The sequence below is a fragment of the Mustelus asterias genome, chromosome 17, assembly GCF_964213995.1.
Source record: "Mustelus asterias chromosome 17, sMusAst1.hap1.1, whole genome shotgun sequence".
NCBI classification, from domain to species: domain Eukaryota; kingdom Metazoa; phylum Chordata; class Chondrichthyes; order Carcharhiniformes; family Triakidae; genus Mustelus; species Mustelus asterias.
Genome location: NC_135817.1, coordinates 63,314,134 through 63,336,946, shown reverse-complemented (window position 1 = coordinate 63,336,946; position 22,813 = coordinate 63,314,134). Strand labels below are relative to the sequence as shown.

General features: G+C 45.3%; 1 protein-coding gene across 1 annotated transcript in view; it reads right to left on the bottom strand.

The window, feature by feature from the left end:
• Positions 1–1,356: 1,356 nt before the first annotated feature.
• Positions 1,357–22,813, bottom strand: part of LOC144506183 (uncharacterized) — a 45,269-nt gene continuing 23,812 nt past the window's right edge. The window contains exon 3 of the mRNA XM_078232034.1: positions 1,357–4,056. Coding sequence (XP_078088160.1) covers positions 3,840–4,056 — 217 coding nt within the window. The 3' untranslated portion in view covers positions 1,357–3,839. The remainder of the gene's footprint in view (positions 4,057–22,813) is intronic.

The following is a 22,813-nucleotide window of genomic DNA, read 5'->3' as shown; positions in this document are numbered from 1 at the left end:
GCTTACATTAACACTGCAATGAAATTACTGTGAAAATCCCCTAGTCGCCACACTCCGATGCCTATTCGGGTACACTGAGGGAGAATTTAGCATGGCCAATGCATCTAACCAACATGTCTTTCAGACTGTGGGAGGAAACCAGAGCAGCTGGAGGAAACCCACGTAGACACACTGAGAACGTGCAAACTCCACACAGACAGTGACTGAAGTTGGGAATCGAACCCGGGTCCCTGGCGCTGTGAAGCAGCAGTGCGAACCATGGTGCCTCTGTTTCTACAATCCCAGCAAAACTTTCCAGCCCAGAAAGGGGACAATTTAAACTGTGGAATCTCACTATGGAAGGGTAATAAATTGTTTTTTTTAATGACAAAATGTTAACTTCTTTTGTCTCTTCTTTCTTAGCCCAATCTTCTTCTACCGTTCCATGTCAGATTTGACCATAACCCAATCTCTTTCTCAATCGTTCCTCTGTTTCTTTCTCAATCCTTAAATCTCAGTGATTGAGGAGGTAAGACAGCTTGTCCTGTCATTCAGTGAGATCCCAAATGTCCTACATTCACACCATATTGCTATCAGTTTGCTCATCCAGCAATGTGAGACATGAAATATTTCATAGAATCATAGGATCCCTACAGTGCAGAAGGAGGCCATTCAGCCCATCGAGCTTGCGCCAGCAACAATCCCACCCAGACCCTATCCCTGTAACTCCATGTAGTTTACCCTACTAATCCCCCTGATATTAAGGGGCAATTTAGCATGGCCAACCTATCTAGCCTGCACATAGAATCACAGAATCCCTACAGTGCGGAAGGAGACCATTCGGCCCATCGAGTCTGAACCAGTAACAATCCAACCTAGGCTTTATCCCGTAACCCCACATATTTACCCTGCTAATCCCTCTAACCTACGCATTGTGGGATACTAAGGGGCACTAAGGAGCAATTTAGCATGGCCAATGCATCTAATCTGCACACCTTTGGACTTTGGGTGGAAATCGGAGCACCCGGAGGAAACCCACGTGGGCACAGGGAGAATGTGCAAACTCCACACAGACAGTGACCCAAGCCGGAATTGAACCCAGGTCGCTGGAGCTACGAGGTAGCAGTGCTAACCATTGTGCCACATCTTTGAACTAACATGCGAGGAAAAATGCCCAGCTGGTGGGGCATGCCATGTGATGCTCAAACCACTACATATGGCTCATAATCGAAGCACTATTGGCACTGGCGCCGCAGTAGGTAAATTAGGCATTAGGAAGAAGCTCTAACAAAGTAATGGAATCAGTCATGAAGTACTAACACATTATGATGTGATATGTCGTGTTCGGCTTTCTACAAGAGAAGAAAACAAACATTGAAGATAAACAAGGATGTATGTTCAGAATTAAACAATAATTCAGAGTGTTTCACTGTGAATTAAATCAAAGGAATGACCATGTTAGACCAATATTTTTGGAGTACAAGGAACTCCATTGTCCTGAAGCAACTTGTATTTGAAGAAATCATGCTCATCCAATAAAGGAAATGTACTCATGACAGAACATTAAATTCCTACAAAATATGTGGATGATTAAATGAGTTGATAGGGTGAACAGAGCAAAGCTATTTCTTCTGGTTGGACAGTTCAGATAAAGGGACATAACCTTAAGATGCTTGGCATTTGGGGGATGGGGTCACCAGGGAAGCAACGTACTGGCGAACAGGCCTGAAATATCTCTTCTCAAATCATCTATATCATTCGTGATTTCACCATAAAACTACAGAAGATTATGCCTTAAAACAAATTCTTGAGTTGCACCATTGTAAGGCGGATATTTTTAGGATCAGATTACAGCACAGAGACCATTCAGTCCATTGTATCTGCTAGTTCCAGCTCATGCCACTCCCTGCCCTTACTTTGTAGCACTGCAATTTCTTTTCGCTTCAGGTCCTTCTCTAATTCCACAATTGAATCTGCCTCCACCAGTCTCATACAATGCATTCCAAATCCTAATATTCACTGTGTAAAAATATTTTTCCTCATAGCACCGTTGGTTCTTATATCAATTCATCTTATATCAGAGTTCGTCTGGTTCTTCACCCTCCTGCCAGTGGGAACAATTTCTTTGTTTGCCCTGTCTAGACCCTTCATGATTTTGAACACCTCTATCAAGTCTCCTCTCAACCTCTGTTCTTCAAGCACAGCCCGAGTCTTCAATGTGCCCATGTAACTAAAGTCCCTCATCTCCAGAACCATTCTCATAAACTTTTTCCTGCACTGTCAAAGCCTTCACGTTCTTCCTTGAGTGGGTGCCTAGAATTGGGAGCAATACTCCAGCTGAGCTCTGACAACTCTGATAGCTTTGACAAAGGATCATCTGGACTCAAAACGTCAGCTCTTTTCTCTCCTTACAGATGCTGCCAGACCTGCTGAGATTTCCCAGCATTTTCTCTTTTAGTTTCAGGATACCATATGCATTTTCTGTCGCTTTCCCTACCTCACAGAATGCCTACGGTGCAAAAGGAGGTCATTTGACCCATCGAGCCTGCACTGACAATAATCCCACCCAGGCCCTATCCCCGTAACCCTATGTATTTACTCTAACTGGTCCCAAAGATCAATTTAGTATGGCCAAGCAACCTAATCCGCACATCTTTAGAGTGAGGGAGGAAACCGGAGCACCCAGAGGAAACCCACGCAGACACGGGGAGAACGTGTAAAGTCCACACAGACCTGTCCTGCCACCTTCAATGATTTGTGCACAGATACCTCCAGATGTATGTGTTCCTGCATCCCCTTTAGAACTGTGCCCTTTGTTTTATATTGCTTCTTCTTCTGGTTCTCCAACCAGAATTTATCACTTCACGTTTCCCCTCAATAAATTTTATCTATCACATGTCTGTCCATTTTACCACCCTATGTCCTCTTGAAGTCTATCACTAACCTCCTCACAGTTCACAGTACTTCTAAATTTTGCATCACTTCAAATTGTGAAATTGTGTCCTGTAGAGCAAAGTCTCGGACATTAACACGCATCAAGAAAAGCACTGGTGCCAAGGCTGATTCCTGGAAAATCCCACTTCACCATCATGCAGTCTCTTTAAAAAAACAACCAATATTCATCACTCTCTGTCCCCGTTCACTCAGCCAACTTCTTATCCACGCTGGCAATGTCAACTTTGCTGCCACGTCTGTTGTGTGGCACTTTATCAAATTTCATTATTTATTTAAAGTTTATTCATTACCGTCACATTAACACTGCAATGAAGTTACTGTGAAAATCCCCTAGTCGCCACTCTCCGGCGCCTGTCCAGGTACACTGAAGGAGAATTTAGCATGGCTAATGCAGCTAGCCCGCATGCCTTTTAGACTGTGGGAAAACCCATGCGGACAGGTGGAGAACATGCAGACTCCGCACAGACAGTGACCCAAGCCAGGAATTGAACCCGGGTCCCTGGCGCTGCTGGACCCAATATTAACTCTGGGAAAGTGAATGGGTTTTGAATGGATTAAGATGAGCCCCAATATGCAGTGTTGCTACAACTGGGCTGAATTTGCACTTTCTACTTTTAGTAATGAATGCACCAGCATATTTTTCAGTCTGATAATTCAAAAGCCTGACTAAAATTGTGGACAAAAGAATTTGACATAATCACATTTGTTACTAATGTCACCTAATGCAATTTCAACCCACAAACATGTACCATTGAGAGCTCCGAGATCCCCTTGAACCATCAGCACATACAGGAATGATTCATAACATCAATTTCTTTTAAAGCCACGATGCTAAATATTGTGACACAAAAGATTGTCCCCATTCCTGAGAACTGGAATGTTATTATAGGTTTTCGATAGTCTGATCATGGAATAACTCTGGCAGGAATTACAGTATTATCCAACTGTGGCTGTGGTCCTTCCACGACTTCAAGGCACTTCTGTTCATTGTTGGTATTTACACTAGCCACATCTCCAGTGTCAACTGCCAGTAATGATGAAACGGCACAGCTCATTCCCTGTACTGGACCACCATCATTCTTGTTCAACTTGTTCGCTGACTTTTTTCGTAAATTGTCAATCCTACAGAACAAAGGAAGATAGACATTCAAGAATTAGGAAAGAATCTGGTTTATCAACATTCCCTGCTTATTGACATGTTTTCCGATATATTACTTTGAATTGCATTGTTGTGCAGGGCCACTTGACCTAACTAGTCATAGAGTAGAATCATAGAATCGCTACAGTGCAGATGAAGGCCATTTGGCCCATCGAGCCTGCACTGACAACAATTCCACCCAGGTCCCGTAACCCCACATTTTTACTATTCTGGCCCCCGCTGACACTTAGGGGCAATTTAGCATGGTCCATCCACCTAACCCGCACATCTTTGTATTGTGGGACGAAACTGGAGCACCCAAAGGAAACCCACGCAGACACGGGAAGAATGTGCGAACTCCACACAGACAGTGACTCTAGGCCAGAATCGAACCCGGGTTCCTGGCATCGTGAGGCAGCAGTGCTAACCACTGTGCCACCGTGCCGCCCTAGTGTCTCTGGACTAGTAATCCAGAGACCAAGGGTAATGCTCTGAGGACCTGGGTTTGAATCTTATCAGGGCAGATGGTATAATTTAAATTCAATAAAAATCTGGAATTAAATGATAACCATGAAACGTTGATTATTTTTGTAAAAACCTATCTGGTTCACTCATGTCCTTTAGAAAAGGAAACCTGTCATTCTTACCTGGTCTTCATGTGACTCCAAGGCCAGAATTTTCCAGCAATTTTCACCGATGGGATCCTATGGTTCCGCCGATAGCGAACTCCCGCTGCCCGGAAACCCACTGCGGGGGACGTGGAAAATCCCACCCCAGATCCACAGCAATGTGGTTGACCCTTAAACAAATGCCAGACCATCCAGCAACACCCATATCCCATGAACAAATATTTAAATACTGTTGGCGGCACAATAGCACAGTGATTAGCACTCACAGTGCCTGAGACCTAGGTTCGATTCCCGGTTTGGGTCACGGTCTTTGTGCAGCTTGCACATTCTCTCCGTGTCTGCGTGGGTTTCATCCAGGTGCTCCTTTCCTCCCACAGTCTGAAAGACGTGCTGGTTTGGTGCAATGACCCAAACAGAAGCCGGACTGAGGGAATTTCACAGTAACTTCATTGCAGTGTTAATGTAAGCCTTACTTGTGACTAATAAATAATAAATAAAAGTTCTATGTAAAACAATTCCCATCCCGCCTGCAACAATGTTGGTGGGGCTGGAAAATCCGAGCTGGCTGGAAAATCACAGCCAAGGTATCATTTGGTGATCAGGATCCATCAAAGTCCCAGATTGGAATTGCTATCCCTCCCTATATCTGGAAGCTACTCAGATTACTGAGATCCTCAAAATCCGACGTCTTGCGCATACCCGACTCCCTTCTCCCCACCATAACTGCAACTCATTTGCAAGTAAACTCTGAAATTGCTTCCTTAAATTTTCCACTCCTTTGTCCTCTTTAAGACATTCTTTAAAACCCAACTCTTTGCTCAAGCTTTTGGTTACGTATCCTATTAAGCGATTGAGTTTGACAATGCTCCTGTGAAGTACCTTGTGATATTTTGTTAGGTTACAGAGATATATAAATGCAGATTGCCATTATTACTCTGTTTATTCACAAGTGGAGGGGAACCATTTGCAACATATAAAATTGGGAAAACGTCCTCATTCACGGACTTGCAAGCTTCTCGCAACTTTTTTTCAAAAGCAGTAGGATGTAACTGTCAAATCTAAACACAGAATTCTCCATTCAACAGTAAATAAATGAATTCATTGTTTGACTAGAACAATCTGGTATCATTGAATCATTGCCCAAATTTTATTCACTCCAGATTTGAAGACCAGCTATTGTGCAGGCCGTTTAAACCCAGAGGCACTTCCCGTTTTTGATGAATGGAACAGCAAACTCATTACGTTTCCTGTAGCAAAACTAGGACCCGGGAGAGGCACGGAGTCATGCTGCACTTACAACAGTTCCAGATCGCGCTATTTTACAATTATCTCCAATTATCTATAAAGCCTGAAAAATATCCCTAAGCTTCTTTGTGCAATAACTTTAATCTGGCTACTTAATAAGCCGTGAAATAGTTGTAGCGGCAATAGCTCATACTGAAGTTAAAAATAAAAGCCACAGTGAACTGTGTGAAATGTAAATTTATTGCTTGCTGCGGTTTATTTACTACTGCTAAAGCATTCTAGCTGAGGACTAATTGACCACTCTTCTCCATTATCCATATCTCCTTAACTGTTCCTGGATGTATAAATGTACATTCGTACATACAAATTAGAAAGGTAGGAAACAGAAGCAGGAAAAGGCTATTCAGCCCTTTGAACCTACTGTGCCTTCCCCCCATATCCCTTCAGCCCCAAGAACTATATCTAATTTCTTCTTGAAATCACAGTGTTTTGGCCTCAACTACATCCTGTGATGGTGAATTCCACAGATTCACCACTCACTGGGTGAAGAAATTTCTCCTCACCTCAGTCTTAAAAGGTTTACCCCTTATCCTTAAATTATGGCCCCCAGTTCTGGATTACTTCACCATCGGAAATACTGGCCGCGATTTTCCCATTGCGACCTGCAACTTTTCTGTCAGGTCACGGTGGGAGACGTGCGTCTCCGGCCTTGTTCCGGGATTTGCGCATGCGCCAGGAACGCATGTCCATCTCCCAGAGCCGGTGAACAGTCGCCTGTCAGACCACGCTGGAAACCAGTGGGAAGGCAGGTAAGTCATGTTCATCTTTTTTGCATGTATTTTAAATATGTTTATTAGCTCATTATCGGGACCTTTCAGGTCCCGATTGAATCTCCCAACCCGCCAGGAGTACTTCATTCCGGCGGAGTTTAGAGTAGCTCCCCACATTTGGGGAACGAGCGGGAGACTCCGCCGGAATGAAGAGGGGAACAATCGGGGCCCCCCAGAGGGTCGGGCGGCGGGGGGGTGGTACCCCCTGGGTATGGGCACCCTGTCAATGCCAGCCTATGCCCCCTGGCGCTGCCCAAGGGACAAAGTGCCCATGCCCAGGGAGCACCTTGGCACTGCCCATCGGGCCAAGGGCCTTTGGTGGGCAGGGCCTGGGGTGATCGGTGGGGGTGGGGGGTCCTGCTTCCACTTTGCAGACAGGATCGGTCTGGGATGGAGGGAGGGCAGCGATTGGGGACAGGTTGGGGGGGGGGGGGGGGGGGTCTGCCGGTGTGAAGGGGGGGGCGGGGGATCACCACTGCTGGACATCAGGGCACTCCGGGACAAGGGTGTCAGGGCTGGCCTGGGAATTGCTGTGGGGGCTGCGTTTGGGCTGTGGAGGTGGCGGGGGCGGGGGGGGGGGGGGGGGGGGGGCGGGGGGTGGAGCTGGAGGAGCAGCACTGGGGTGGTCCCAGGCTGGCCAGTGATTAAGCTGGCCAGCAAACGGGGAATCTGACGGCTTGGGACCACTGCGTATGCGCAGAGTTCCAGAACTGTCAAATTTGGATACGAATAGGCCCCGTCCCCCTGGGTTTTTAATGATATTCACGATTGGACCTCTACAGTGCACAGAGTGCGGAGATTCAGGTGAGAAGCTGGACTGACAGAATAGTCGGGGTTTAGAACAATTTTCCCACCAATTCAGCACTTCTGGGAGAATCACTTTCTGAATCTACCCTGTCTAATTCTGTTAGAATTTTATAAGTTTCTATGAGATCCCCTCTCACTCTTCTAAACTCCAATGAAAGCAATCCTAACTGACTTAGTCTCTTGTCATATCTCAGACCTGCCATCCCAGGAATCAGCCTGGTAAACCTGTGCTGTACTCCCTCTATAGCAAGGACATCCTTCCTCAGATAAGGACACCAAAATGGTATGCAATACTCCAACGCCCTGTACAATTAAAGTAAAACATCCCTTTTCCTATACTCAAATCCTCTTGCTTTGAAGGCCAAAATACCATTTGCGTTCTTTACTGCCTGCTGTACCTGCGCTCTTACAGCAAATGATGCACGAGAACACCAAAGTCTCGCTAAGTAACCATCTCTCTCAATTTACACCCATTTAAATAATAACCTGCCTTCCTATTTTTGTCACCAAAGTGAATTAGCAGCAGAAATAGGACATTGGGTCCTCGAGCCTGCTCCGCCATTCAACAAGATCATGGCTGATATGACTTTAACCTGAACTTCACATTCCAATAATCTTTCACCCCTGCCAGCTTATCAAGAATCCATCTAGCTCTGCCTTAAAACTACCCAAAGACTCTGGGCGGGATTTTCCGACTGCGCTCTCCCCAAAACTGGAAAAAACCGCCTGAGGTCAGCAATCTTTGCATGGTCCGCCCGCTGCCTGCCACAGTACCCATGGCAGGCAGAATGGGAAAATGCCCCCCTCTGCCTCCACCGTCTATTGAGGAAGAGAGTTCCAAAGATTCACGACCCTCTAAGAGAAAAAAAATGTTTCTTCATATCGATCTTAAATGGGCAACCCCTTATTTTTAAACAGTGACCCCCTCATTCTAGATTCTTCCACAAAAGGAAGCACCTTTTTCACATCCACCCTTGTCAAGACCCCTAAGGATCTTATATATTTCAATCAAGTGGCCTATTAATGTCCTAATCTCCAGCGTGTACAAGCCTATCCTGTCTAATTCCCTCACAAGACAACCTGCCCATTCCTGCTGTTAGACCAGGAAACCTTCTCTGAACTGCTTCCTCAAATAAGGAGAGCACTATGGAACACAGTACTCCAGATATGCTCTCACCAAACCCCTGTATAACTGAAACATAACTTCCCAACTTTGGTATTCAATTCCCCTTGCAATAAGCAATAATGTTCTGTTAGCCTTCCTAATTACTTGCTGCACCTGCATACTAACTTTATGCAATTCATGCATTAGGACACCCAGATCCCTCTACATTTCAGAGCTCTGCAATCTCTCACCATTTAGATAATATACTTCTTTTTTATTCTTCCTGCCAAAATGGACAATCTCACATTTTCTAACTTTATAATCTTTGCCCACTCAACTAACCTATCTATATCCCCATGTAGCCTCCTTATATTTTCTTCATAACTTACTTTCTGACTTACGTTTGTGTCATCAGCAAACTTAGTAACCATACCTTTAGTCCCTTCAATCAAGTACTTTATATAAATTGTAAAAAATTGAGGCCCAGTTGTCACAGTTAGGAGGAGTAAAGGGCAGAAGGGTAAAGTACCAGGGAGTACTCCAGTGGCGGTCTCTCAAAATAGGAAGGGCTTGGTGACAGGTGTGAGAGGGGAGGGGAGTGAACAGTTAGAAGAGAGGTCACCTGTGGTTGTCCCACTCCAAAACAGGTATATTGTTTTGGATAGTGTGGAGGAGTGTGCCTCTCCAGTGGTAAGACACAGTGACCAGGTCACTGGCACACAGTCAGGCTCTGTGGCCCGGAAAGGGAAGAGAGGGGTTAGGAGAGCGATAGTGGTGGGGGATGCGTCAGTTAGAGGCACAGACAGGCGATTCTGTGGGTGCGAACGGGACTCCAGGATGGTAGTCTGCCTACCTGGTGCTGGGGTCACGGATGTCTCCGAGCGGATAGGAGGCATATTAAAAGGAGAAGATAAAGAAACGGATGTCATTATACACATTGGTGGAAATGACGTAGATAGGAAGAGTAGGGGGATCCTAAGAGAGCAATTCAGGGAGTTGGGAAATAGGTTAAAAAGTAGGGTCACTAGGGTGGCCATCTCTGGGCTGCTCCCAATGCCTCATGCCAGTGAGGCTAAGAATAGGGAGTTAGTACAAATGAATGCCTGGCTAAAGGACTGGTCCAGGAGGGAGGGCTTCATTTTCATAGATCAATGGGAAGTTTTCAGGAGAGGATGGCACCTGTACAAGAGGGAGGGGTCACAACTAAGTTGGAAGGGCACAAATATCCTGGCTGGGAGCTTTGCTAGTGCAGTTCGGGGGGGTTTAAACTAGTATGGCAGGGGGGTGGGGATCAAAATATTAGGTCTACAAGTGTGGAGGCTGGGGACGAGCTTGGGGCTGGGACAAGGCTGGCAAAGAAGAAGAGCACTCTGGGGGAGGACGACCTCACTGGGCCTGGAGGTCTGGAGTGCTTATACTTCAATGCAAGGAGCGTAGCAGGTAAGACAGACGAACTTGGGGCCTTAATGCGCACGAGGAATTTGGATGTGGTTGCGGTGACAGAGACTTGGTTGAAAGAGGGACAGGACTGGCAGCTGAATATTCCAGGGTACAAGTGTTTTAGGCGAGACAGAGGAGGGGCCAAAAGAGGTGGGGGAGTAGCGGTATTAGTTGGAGAGCATATTACAGCGGTGCAGAGGGAGGACAATTCAGAGGAGTCGTGTAACGAGTCACTCTGGGTGGAGCTTAGAAATAGGAAAGGCGCAGTCACTATGTTGGGGGTGTACTACAGGCCCCCCAACAGCCCAAGGGATGTGGAAGAATGGATATGTCAGGAGATACTGGATAGGTGCAGGAAAAATAGGGTTGTTGTAGTGGGAGACTTCAATTTCCCTGGTATAGACTGGAAATCGCTGAGGGCAGGGACTCTGGATGGGGAGGAATTTGTAAAATGTGTACAGGAGGGTTCGTTGGAACAATATGTAGACAGCCCGACTAGAGAGGGGGCTATACTGGACCTGGTACTGGGGAATGAGCCCGGTCAGGTCTTCAAAGTTTTGGTAGGGGAACATGTGGCAAATAGTGACCACAATTCTGTTAGCTTTAGGATAGTGATGGAAAAGGATGAGTGGTGTCCCAAGGGTAAGGTGTTGGATTGGGGGAAGGCTAACTTTAGTGTGATCAGGCAGAAATTGGCAGCTGTTGATTGGGAGAGGCTGTTTGAGGGTAAATCCACATCTGGTATGTGGCAGTCTTTTAAGGAACAGTTGTTGGGGCTACAGGACAAGCATGTGCCTGTAAAAAAGAAGGATAGGAAGGGTAGGATTAGAGAACCGTGGATAACCAGGGAAATTGAGGGACTGGTCAAAAAGAAAAGAGAGGCGTATGTTAGGTCCAAGCAGCTAAAAACGGAGGGAGCTCTGGAGGAGTACAAAGAAAGTAGGAAAGTACTCAAACGGGGAATTAGAAGAGCAAAAAGGGGTCACGAAATGTTCTTGGCAGACAGGATTAAGGAGAATCCCAAGGCATTTTATTCATACGTTAGGAACAAAAGGGTTGTTAGGGAAAAAATCGGACCTCTCAGGGACAAAAGTGGGGACTTATGCTTGGAGCCCAAAGAAGTAGGGGAGATCCTAAATGAATACTTTGCGTCGGTATTCACAAAGGAGAGGGATGTGTTGACTGGGAGTGTCTCGGAGGGGAGTGTTGAACCGTTGGGGAAAATCTCCATTACAAAGGAGGAAGTGTTAGGTTTGTTAGAGAATATAAAGACTGACAAATCCCCAGGGCCTGATGGAATCTATCCAAGGCTGCTCAGGGAGACGAGAGGTGAAATCGTTGGGCCTCTGACGCAAATCTTTGTCTCGTCACTGGACTCAGGTGAGGTGCCAGAGGATTGGAGGATAGCTAATGTGGTCCCGTTATTTAAGAAGGGTAGGAAGGATAACCCGGGTAATTATAGGCCGGTGAGCTTGACGTCCGTGGTGGGGAAGTTGTTGGAGAAGATTCTTAGAGATAGGATGTATGCGCATTTAGAAAGGAATAAACTCATTAACGATAGTCAGCATGGTTTTGTGAGAGGGAGGTCATGCCTCACTAACCTGGTGGTGTTTTTTGAAGAAGTGACCAGAATGGTTGACGAAGGAAGGGCCGTGGATGTGGTCTATATGGACTTTAGTAAAGCGTTTGACAAAGTCCCTCATGGTAGGCTAGTGAAAAAGGTTGGATCTCATGGGATAAAGGGGGAGGTGGCTAGATGGGTGGAGAACTGGCTTGGTCATAGAAGACAGAGGGTGGTAGTGGAAGGGTCTTTTTCCGGCTGGAGGCCTGTGACTAGTGGTGTTCCGCAGGGCTCTGTATTGGGACCTCTGCTGTTTGTGATTTATATAAATGATCTGGAAGAAGGAGTAACTGGGGTGATCAGTAAGTTTGCGGACGACACAAAACTGGCAGGACTTGCAGATAGTGAGGAACATTGTCAGAGGCTACAGAAGGATATAGATAGGCTGGAAATTTGGGCAAAGAAATGGCAGATGGAGTTCAATCCTGATAAATGCGAAGTGATGCATTTTGGTGGGAATAATGTAGGGAGGAGCTACACGATAAATGGAAGAACCATAAAGGGTGTAGATACGCAGAGGGACCTGGGTGTGCAAGTCCACAGATCTTTGAAGGTGGCGTCACAGGTGGAGATGGTGGTGAAGAAGGCATATGGCATGCTTGCCTTTATAGGACGGGGCATAGAGTATAAAAGTTGGGGTCTGATGTTGCAGATGTATAGAACGTTGGTTCGGCCGCATTTGGAATACTGCGTCCAGTTCTGGTCGCCACACTACCAGAAGGACGTGGAGGCTTTGGAGAGAGTACAGAGGAGGTTTACCAGGATGTTGCCTGGTATGGAGGGGCTTGGTTATGAGGAGAGATTGGGGAAACTGGGGTTGTTCTCCTTGGAAAGACGGAGGATGAGGGGAGACTTAATAGAGGTGTATAAAATTATGAAAGGCATAGATAGGGTGAACGGTGGGAAGCTTTTCCCCGGGTCGGTGGTGACGTTCACGAGGGGTCATAGGTTCAAGGTGAAGGGGGGGAGGTTTAACACAGATATCAGAAGGACATATTTTACACAGAGGGTCGTGGGGGCCTGGAATGTGTTGCCGGGCAAGGTGGTGGAGGCGGACACACTGGGAACGTTTAAGACTTATCTAGACAGCTATATGAATGGAGTGGGAATGGAGGGATACAAAAGAGTGGTCTAGTTTGGACCGGGGAGCGGCGCGGGCTTCCGTTTCTCGTTTCAAGGCTTCATTCTATGATCATCTTGCTGGTGCCAGTACAGAGCGAGACTGCGGATAGTTGGGAACCTGTCTCGGGGGCAGGGAATTCAGATGGTGTTCGAAAAGCAGAAGTGGAAATGAATAGGGTTGGGAAGCATTTTCTGATCAGGGCCAGTGTGATCTCCTGGACTCGTTTCGATCGCCTCAGGGGGTCGGAGAGGAATTTCCCAGATTTTTTTTCCCCATATTGGCCCTGGGATTTTCACTCTGGGTTTTCGCCTCTCCCTGGAGATCACATGGTCTGGAATGAGGGGGTGGGGGTGAGTAAATAGGTTGTGATGAACAAAGCATCGTAGCTGTGAGGGACAGCTCGGTGGATAGGATATTAGGATGTAGATAGGCTGGAAAATTGGGCGGGGATCCTGGATTCAGGATTCAATCCTGGACCGGGGAGCGGCGCGGGCTTGGAGGGCCGAAGGGCCTGTTCCTGTGCTGTATTGTTCTTTGTTCTTTGTTTGTTCTTTGCCCCAGCATTAATTTCCATGGCACATTACTCGTCACATCTTACCAGCCAAAAAAACGACCCATTTATGCCTGCTGTCTGTTTCCTGTCAGCCAGCTGATCCTCTATTCATGCCAATGTATTACCCCCTACAACACAAGCTTTCTATTTTCCTCAATAACCTTTGATGAGTCACCTTTTAAATGCCTTCTGGAATCTAACTACAGGACATTGACTGGTTCCCCTTCATCCACAGTAAAAGTGACTCCTTCAAAGAACTCCAATGAATTGGTTAAACATGATTTCCCTTTCACAAAACCATGTTGACTCTGCCTGATTACCTTGATTTATTTCTAAGTATCCTGATGTAATATCATTAATAATAGCTTTAACATTTTCCCTATGACAGATGTTAAGCTGCAGGCCTGTAGTTCCCTGCTTTCTGTCTCCCTCTCTTTTTGAATAAAGGAGTTATATTTGCTAGTTTCCAATCTAATGGAACCTTACCTGAATCTAGTGAATTTTGGAAAATTAAAGCCAACACATTAGCTATCTCATTCACCTTCTTTTAAGACCCTTGAATGAAGTCCATCAGGGCGCTGGGATTTGTCAGCTTGTAATTCCAACAATTTGCTTAGAATCATTTCCTTGGTGTTTGTAATTTTGTTGAGTTCTTCCCTCCCTTCTAATTCCTGAATTACTGCTATTTCATAGAAACCCTAGAGTACAGAAAGAGGCCATTCGGCCCATCGAGTCTGCACCGACCACAATCCCACCCAGGCCCTACCCCCATATCCATCCACTAATCCCTCTAACCTACGCATCTCAGGAAACTCAGGGCAATTTTAGCATAGCCAATCAACCTAACCCGCACATCTTTGGACTTCTGGGATGTTACTTGTACCCTCCAGATGCAGACCCATTCAAAATACCTGTTCACTCCACCTGCCATCTCCTCACTGTCCATTATTAATTCCCCAGACTCGCTTTCTATAAGGCCAACACCCCTTTTGTTAACATTTTTCTTTTGTAAATATCTATAGAAAATCTCACTATCTGTATTTATATTCCTAGCCGGCTTTCTCTTGTACTCTAACTTTTCCCTCCTTATTAATCTCTGAGTCATTTTTGATACTTTTTATATTCTGTCCAATCTTCTGGCCTGCCAGCCAGCTTTTCACAATTATATATATTTTTTCTTTAAGTATGCTACCATCTTTTAACTTTTTAAATTAACCACAGATGGTGGGTCCTTCCCTTGGTTTTAAATTTCCCCTTAAATGTCTGCCACTGCGTTTCTTTTGACCTATCCCTGAACCTAAATTGTTAGTACATTATAGCTAGCTCTGCATTCATGCCCTCATAATTGTCCTTACTTAAATTTAGAATACTGGTCTTAAAACCACTCTTCTCTCCATCAAACTGAATGTACAATTCAATCATACTATCATCATTGCTAACTAGAGGTGCCTTCACTATGAGGTCATTAATTAACCCAAAAATGGTCATAAAAATGTGAAAGTGGTCATAATATGGACCTTCTAGTCCTACTCCGACAGATATTCATTCCAAATGGCTTGTTGGTTAATGTCTAAGGTACCACATTCTTTAGCTGTAACCCAATTTAAATGGGCTTCTTTCTTTTCTGTTGCTGCAATGAATGTTATCCTGCAGCAGTGCTGTATCTCCCACTTCAGAAGCAGCAGATTACCTCTCCGTTGCAGAGATTCTGCCAGGAATCCACCCTACCTAAGGCCCAAGGAGGAAACTAGGACAGGGTGGGAGGCAAAAATCCTAACCAAATTCTCTTGTGGTGAGATTAGGAAAACTCAGACCCTTAAGCACATAACAATACTTCAAAGTAATTCATGATGTAAAGAAAAATAAACATTCTTTGAAAAGTCACTGAGACATATCAGAGCAGTACTGATAAGATGCTGCACAATTGGTGGCGCAGTCCTTGAATGAGAAATTAAACCTAGTTTTCCCATTCAAGTGAATACAAAATATTCCACTGCAATATTCAAAGGACAGGGGAGTTCTCCCAGTTTCCTGGAAAATATTAATTGCTCAGCCAGCATCACTGAAACAGATTATCATCTTATTTACCTTGTTGCTTTTTTTCTTTCTGCTCATAATGTGTTTGCATTTTAAAATGTAGCCTTTGTTTCGATAGAGGAAATGCAGCAAGCTGTTTTTGCATAGCTGTGGCCTACAAGCAGCAATGAGATGCATCACCAGATGGCTATGGACGACAGATGAATGTTGGATAGGATTCCCTAAGAATTGCCCTGTTCTGCTTTGAAAAGTTCAATGGGAACTTTTACGTCTAACTAAGAGACTGGATGAGGCCTCATTTCAATACCTCAGCCGAACGACAACAGGGGCGATTCTCTGGCCATTTACACCGGCGGGTTTCTCCGGTCCCACTGCCAGTGCCCCACCGCGGATTTCCCGCTGGCGTGGAGTGACATCAATGGGAAATCCCATTGATAGCGGCGGAACCATTGAATCCCGAGGCCAGTGAACAGCCCGCCTCCTCCCGCCAACGAGAAACATGCGACTGGGAGGCCAGAGAATCTCCAAATCACCCAGAGTGCACAGTCTCTTTATTGCAGCCTGAACCCATTGAGAATATTCCATCCCACTGGGATGACTCAGCTGTCAGCCAGTAAGACTGGCCAGCGGCTTTAGAGAGCGAGACAACCTTTCGGTGAGGGTTTGGAGTCCCACCCTCAGCGAGTTACGGCCACTCAACTGTTCTACTGGTGAGAGGTGTGTGGGCGACCTCCTGTAAAATCCAGCCCAGAGACATTTGGAGGGTCATCTCCACTTTCCGTTCGTTGTTGACAATTGCTAACCCAATTCCTTTTTTCCTTGCATCTCAGACTCTTCTTTTGAGTAACCTTGTCATTTTTGGTTCACTCTAAGTTATTGAGACTCTCCCACATGCCATTAGCATTGCTTCCTGCCTAGTACAGTGCGTTTGCTCTGTGCACAATGTTTCCTCTGTGCATGCATCCTTTTGATAAGCTCTCAACTAAAATGCCACATTCAATCTCACTAAAACTGTTGGAGGAATTTTCCTGGCATGCCGTTATGTCTGACTCATTGACACACACACAGTGGTTTATTGCTGTTAATTAAGCTGTGAAACTTGCAGGATTTTGTGTTCTTTTTGGTTGGATGGTCACACTATGCTCAAAAATGTTCAAACTTCATGGTTTATAGGAAATGAGTAGCATTATTCACTTGCTAACTATCCATAACACCCACACTTTGTAAAACTGAACCCAATATCACCAGCTTACACCCCCACACACCCCCTTATTTAAAGCAAGTAGCAGTTCTTTGCATCTATTCTGTCTACTGTGAAACCTATTTGTGTTGTCACTCTCATGTCAGACATGATGTTTTAAAGGTGTCCTTCTGCTCGGTGGTAACCTATGAAATCTGTTATTTCAAGTGCAGAAAATTTCATGGTGCCTGAGCCAGTTCGAGACAAAACATTTAAGAAGTATTTAGATGTGTACTTGCAATGCCAAGGCATACAAGGCCATTGGCCAAGTGCTGGAAAAATGGGATTAGAATAGTTAGGTGGTTTGTCTTTGACTGGTGCAGATGCGATGGGCTGAAGGGCCTTTTTCTGTGCTGCACATCTCTATGACTCCAAGGCCGGAATGTTACCACCGTTCCCACTAGTGGGATTTTCCCAACCAGGAATTTGGCTGGGGTGCCAAATTCTCTGACCTTGCTGCAGTGGGAGCAGCAGGTAAGATCGCACCCCAAGTATCTATGAGGTCAGCCTTCTTAAATAGGTAAATAGGTGGCAACATCACTGACCATGTCAGACAGCAGTTCAGGAAGTGGCACAATGCGTAAAGCTAAGAGAACAATCTTTGCATGATGAATCATTGTGCATAAGTGTGCAGACGCAAAGGTTGGGGGGGGAGGGGGGGGTGGTGGCAGTGGGGGTTTGCGGTGGAGGGGGAAAGGCGGAAGGGTGGCCCAGGTAAAGTGAGACTGCATTCTAGCTCCGCTGAAATGTTCCTCACCTGCTAAATTCAATGGTCCAGCTTTCTAACAAAGGCTGGCAGGTTTCCACCAGGAAAGGCTCCTCTTGGGTCGGTTTATCACAGAGCAAGTTAGGTCTTGGGGCAGACCGATTTCACAAAAGGGGCCTCAAACGAGCATAGAACCATAAAACTATAGAAAATTACAGCTCAGAAACAGGCCTTTTGGCCCTTCTTGTCTGTGCCGAACCATTTTTTGCCTCGTCCCACTGACCTGCACTTGGACCATATCCCTCCACACCCCTCTCATCCATGAACCCGTCCAAGTTTTCCTTAAATGTTAAAAGTGACCCCGCATTTACCACTTTATCCGGCAGCTCATTCCACACTCCCACCACTCTCTGCGTGAAGAAGCCCCCTCTAATATTTCCTTTAAACTTTTCTCCTTTCACCCTTAACCCATGCCCTCTGGTTTTTTTCTCCCCTAGCCTCAGCGGAAAAAGCCTGCTTGCATTCACTCTATCTATACCCATCAAAATCTTATACACCTCTATCAAATCTCCCCTCAATCTTCTACGCTCCAGGGAATAAAGTCCCAACCTATTCAATCTCTCTCTGTAACTCAGCTTCTCAAGTCCCGGCAACATCCTTGTGAACCTTCTCTGCACTCTTTCAACCTTATTTACATCCTTCCTGTAACTAGGTGACCAAAACTGTACACAATACTCCAAATTCGGCCTCACCAATGCCTTATATAACCTTACCATAACACTCCAACTTTTATACTCGATACTCCGATTTATAAAGGCCAATGTACCAAAGGCACTCTTTACGACTCTATCCACCTGTGACGTCACTTTTAGGGAATTCTGTACCTGTATTCCCAGATCCCTCTGTTCAACTGCACTCTTCAGAGTCCTACCATTTACCCTGTACGTTCTACTTTGGTTTGTCCTTCCAATGTGCAATATCTCACACTTGTCTGCGTTAAATTCCATTTGCCATTTTTCAGCCCATTTTTCTAGTTGGTCCTTTTTCTAGTTGGTCTAGTTGGAGCACTGGATCATTATTTTAACATTATGATGGGGCTTTCTAATAAATCTGATGCATATCCTGGATGACTACAGGGGTGCCCAAGCCGGCTATATCAGATCCTTAGGTGTCTGTGTCGTGCCTGAGAAATAGATGTGGCACAAACCAATTTCTGGGCCAGTGCGCCAAAAAATAATTTCCTTTGGTAATTTCCTATGTAATTCAGAATCTTAATTATCACCATTGCAAGATTATACTGCTTTGCTGACACAGACATGAGCAGCTGTCCAAGTATTACAACAAAGAATTCTTGATTTTGCGATCTACATAAAATGCAACATTAATTCACCCATCTGTTTGTTCACTGTATTCATTTTCTAAATGATCAATTCACTGAACCTTCAGGTGCCATCGGTGGAGTGTTATGTTCGGAGTTAAAATTAAACGATGCCATGGTAGTTTTACACAACGGGAAAGTACTGTGGATAATGGAATCTGATGAAGAGACAGGAAATGCTGGAAATACTCAGCCGATCTGGGACCATCTGTGGACCGAAGAAAGAGTTAGGCCAGAATTCTCTGATCTTGTTCTCGGCTGGGATTCTCCAGTCCCGCTGCTGTGAATGGAGATTTGGCTGAGCGTCCAAATTCTCCGTTCTCGCCGGCAGCGGTGGACATCGGAGAATTCCGGCCTTAATGTTCCAGGTCAATGACCTTCCTCAGGATGTGGAGAATTTAGAGATGTAACAGGCTTTAAGCAAGGCCGAAAAAAATAGGGGAGGGAGGAAGAAAAAGAATGAATGAGAAAGTCTGTGACAGGAAGGATTAAACGGCAAAAGGCTTGATAGCGCAAGGCGAAGAGAGGTGGTAAACGGAGAAGAAACAAAAAATGAGTTGAGAAGAAGTGTAAATGTGAAAGGCAGAATCAGCACCAACAGCTGTTGCTGCGAGGTTCACTAATGTCCTTTAGGGAAGGAAATCTGCCATCCTTACCTGGTATGGCCTACATATGACTCCAGAGCCACAGCAATGTGGTTGACTCTCAACTACCCTCTGAAATGGTCAAGTAAGCCATTCAGTTCAAGGGGAACTAGGGATAGGCAATAAATGCTGGCCAGGCAGTGACGCCCATGTCCCACAAATTAAAAAAAACAAGAAGGGAGGAAAAAAGATCATGATCTGAAATTGTTGAATTGAATGCTTGATCCGGGTGGTATCTAGTTGAACGATGAGGTGGTGTTCTGTGAATTATGTAGAGCTTCACTGAGATGGTGGAGGAGGCTGAGGACAGGGCGGGGGGGTGGTCAGAGTGGGAGGGAAGTGAAGAATTAAACGGCAGGCAACTGAAGTTCAGAATCTTGTGAACAGAACAGAAATGTTCGGCAACATGATCAACTATCTGCAATTGGTTTCCTCAATGGAGAGGAGAGTGCGTGTGGATCAATGGATACAGAATACTCAATTGTCTCTCCTGCGTGGAGTGTTTGAGGTCTTGGATAGTGAGAGGGACTAGGTGAAAGGGCAGGTACTGCAACTCCTGTGCTTATCTTAAAAAGGGAAGGGTGCGTTTGGAGTGACTGAAGAGCGGAACAAGGTGTCACAGAGAGCATTAGTGGGGGGATGGCCATGTACCTGATAGTGACTGTAGGTGGCAAATAGAGGGCAGAGTGATTCACTGAATGTGGAGATGTTGAGGTGGAAGATGACAACAAGGGGTTACCAATCATAGTCCTGGGAGGTAGGGGAAGGAGGCAGAGGAGTAGTACGGGAAACGGATTGGACATAGTTGAGGGCCCTGTCAACCCTAGAAAGCTTAAAATAGTTAATTGTAGGGGTGGAACAGGATAGCTTGTGGCCGCAGTTATGGCCCTCCATAACCCACACTGTGGCGGTGGGGAGTTTGGAATAAATGAGGCATTGCTGGACCATCTAGCCTGCGGGCGAAAGGCCACCTCCATCCATCTAACGGGCTGTTGCCTCAGTGGGGGACCTGTCTACTGTCTGAAACATTTCAGACTGTATCCGATGAGTGCCTTCAATCGGCATTTAATTGGCCTAACTGGCTACTGACCTCTGGTAGCTATGATGTGGAGATGCCGGCATTGGACTGGGGTAAGCACAGTAAGAAGTCTCACAACACCAGATTAAAGTCCAACAGGTTTATTTGGTAGCACAAGCTTTCGGAGCACTGCCCTTTCATCAGGTATTTGTGAACACAACTCCCACTCACCTGATGAAGGAGCAGTGCTCCGAAAGCTTGTGCTACCAAATAAACCTGTTGGACTTTAACCTGGTGTTGTGAGGCTTCTTACTGGGCAAGTAGCTGCCACCCCCTCCCAAGCAGTCTCCATGGGAACAGGCTGGAGGTGGAAACGCGACAGCAGGCTGGAACACAGACCGATAGTGCAAAATGGTCGGCACACTCAGCTCTGACCCATCTCTACTACCCCATGAAAATTCAGCCCTTTAACTCTGTTGCTCCATCCACAGGTTCTGCCAGATGTGCTGAATATCTCCAACAGTTTCTGTTTTTATTTAGGGTAAGCACATTATTTGGCATCTATTACTATTGCAGTCCAGCCTTGTCATCTGGTCTCTGTTATTTTTTTAAATATTAATACCAAGGAATTATTATCTAGTTTGTAGCAGCTGCAGATTTTATTTACTCAAGTTTTCAAGTTTTTTTAAATTCCTTCTCTTCCACTTTTTCTTTATTTCTTCCTGCACTGAACTGAGTTTGAGGAACACCTCCACAGGCTCAAGAATCAGCAAACCAAATTAAATGCTGCAGTATTTAATCAATACCTTCAGTAAAAGTACTGCAGCTGCGATAGACTGTGAGTACTAGTCACCAAGACAGAACACCTGGAGAACATTCAGAAAGAGAGGTAGAAAGAAAACAGGGAACTATAGACTCGTGAGCCTAACATCAGTAGTACAGAATTGCTAAGAGTCCATTAACAAGGATTTCGTAGCACAACATTTGGAAAGCAGTGGTGTAATCAGGCAAAGTCAGCATGGATTTACGTAAGGGAAATCATGCTTGACAAATCTACTGGGATACTTTGAGGTTGCAACTAGTAGTGTTGGCCACGGAGAACGATGGATGTGGTTTATTTAGACTTTTGACAAGGTCTCACATAGCAGTTTAACATGTAAAGTTAAAGCGCATGGAATTACAGGTGGTGTCTTGAGATGGATAGAAAGCGGTTAGCAGACAGGAAGCATGGGTCTCTTTCTGATTAGCAGGCAGTGACTAGTGGGGTACCGCAGTGATCTGTGCTAGGACCCCAATTGTTCACATTATATATTAGTGATTTAGAGAAGGGAACTAAATGTATTATCCCCAGGATTTGCAGATGATACAAAATTGAGTGGGAGAGTGAGCTGTGAGGATGCAGAGATACTTCAGTGTGATTTGGACAGGCTGAGTGAGTTGGCGTATGCATGGCAGATGCAGTATAATGTGGATAAATGTGAAGTTATCCACTTCGGTTGCAAAAAGAGGAAGGCAGATTATTATTTGAATGGGTGTAAACTGAGAGAGGTGGATACTCAGCGAAACCTTGGTGTCTTCATGCATCAATCACTGGAAGTAAGCAGGTACAGCAGGCAGTAAAGAAGGCAAATGGTATGTTGGCCTTCATAGCAAGAGAATTTGAGTATAGGAATTGTACAGGGCATTGATGAGGCCTGGAATATTGTGTGCAGTTTTGATGTCTTTATCTGAGGAAGGATGTCATTGATATAGAAGTACAGCGAAGGTTTACCAGGCTGATTCCTGGGATGGCTGGACTGTCATATGAGTCGAGACTAAGTCAGTTAGGAGATTAGAAGCGTGAGAAGGGACCTCATAGAAACTTATAAAATTCTAACATGGTTAGACAGGGTAGATTCAGAAAGGATGTTCCCAATGGTGGGGAGTCCAGAACTAGGGGTCATACTTTGAGGATAAGGGGTAAAGCTTTTAAAACTGAGGTGAGGAGAAATTTCTTCACCCAGAGAGTGGTGAAAGTGTGGAATTCACTACCACAGAATGTAGCGGAGGCCATTGTGTGATTTCAAGAAGAAATTAGATATAGCTCTTGGTGCTAAAGAGATCAAGGGATATGGGGGGGAAGGCGGGTTCAGGGTATTGAATTTGATGATCAGCCATGAAGGGCCAAATGGTTTTTCTTGCTTCTATTTTCTATGTATGTTTCTATGTTAGAGAAGAGCCTAGAGTCGGTGTTGTGGGGGAACACTGAAAAAATCTCTGCTGTTCTGCCTTGAAAGGATGCATCTGCGGGGAGACATTATCGGTAATAAATAGTATGAAAAGTTAGATTGAGTAAATTACTTCAGGCTAAACAACAAGAGCGCAA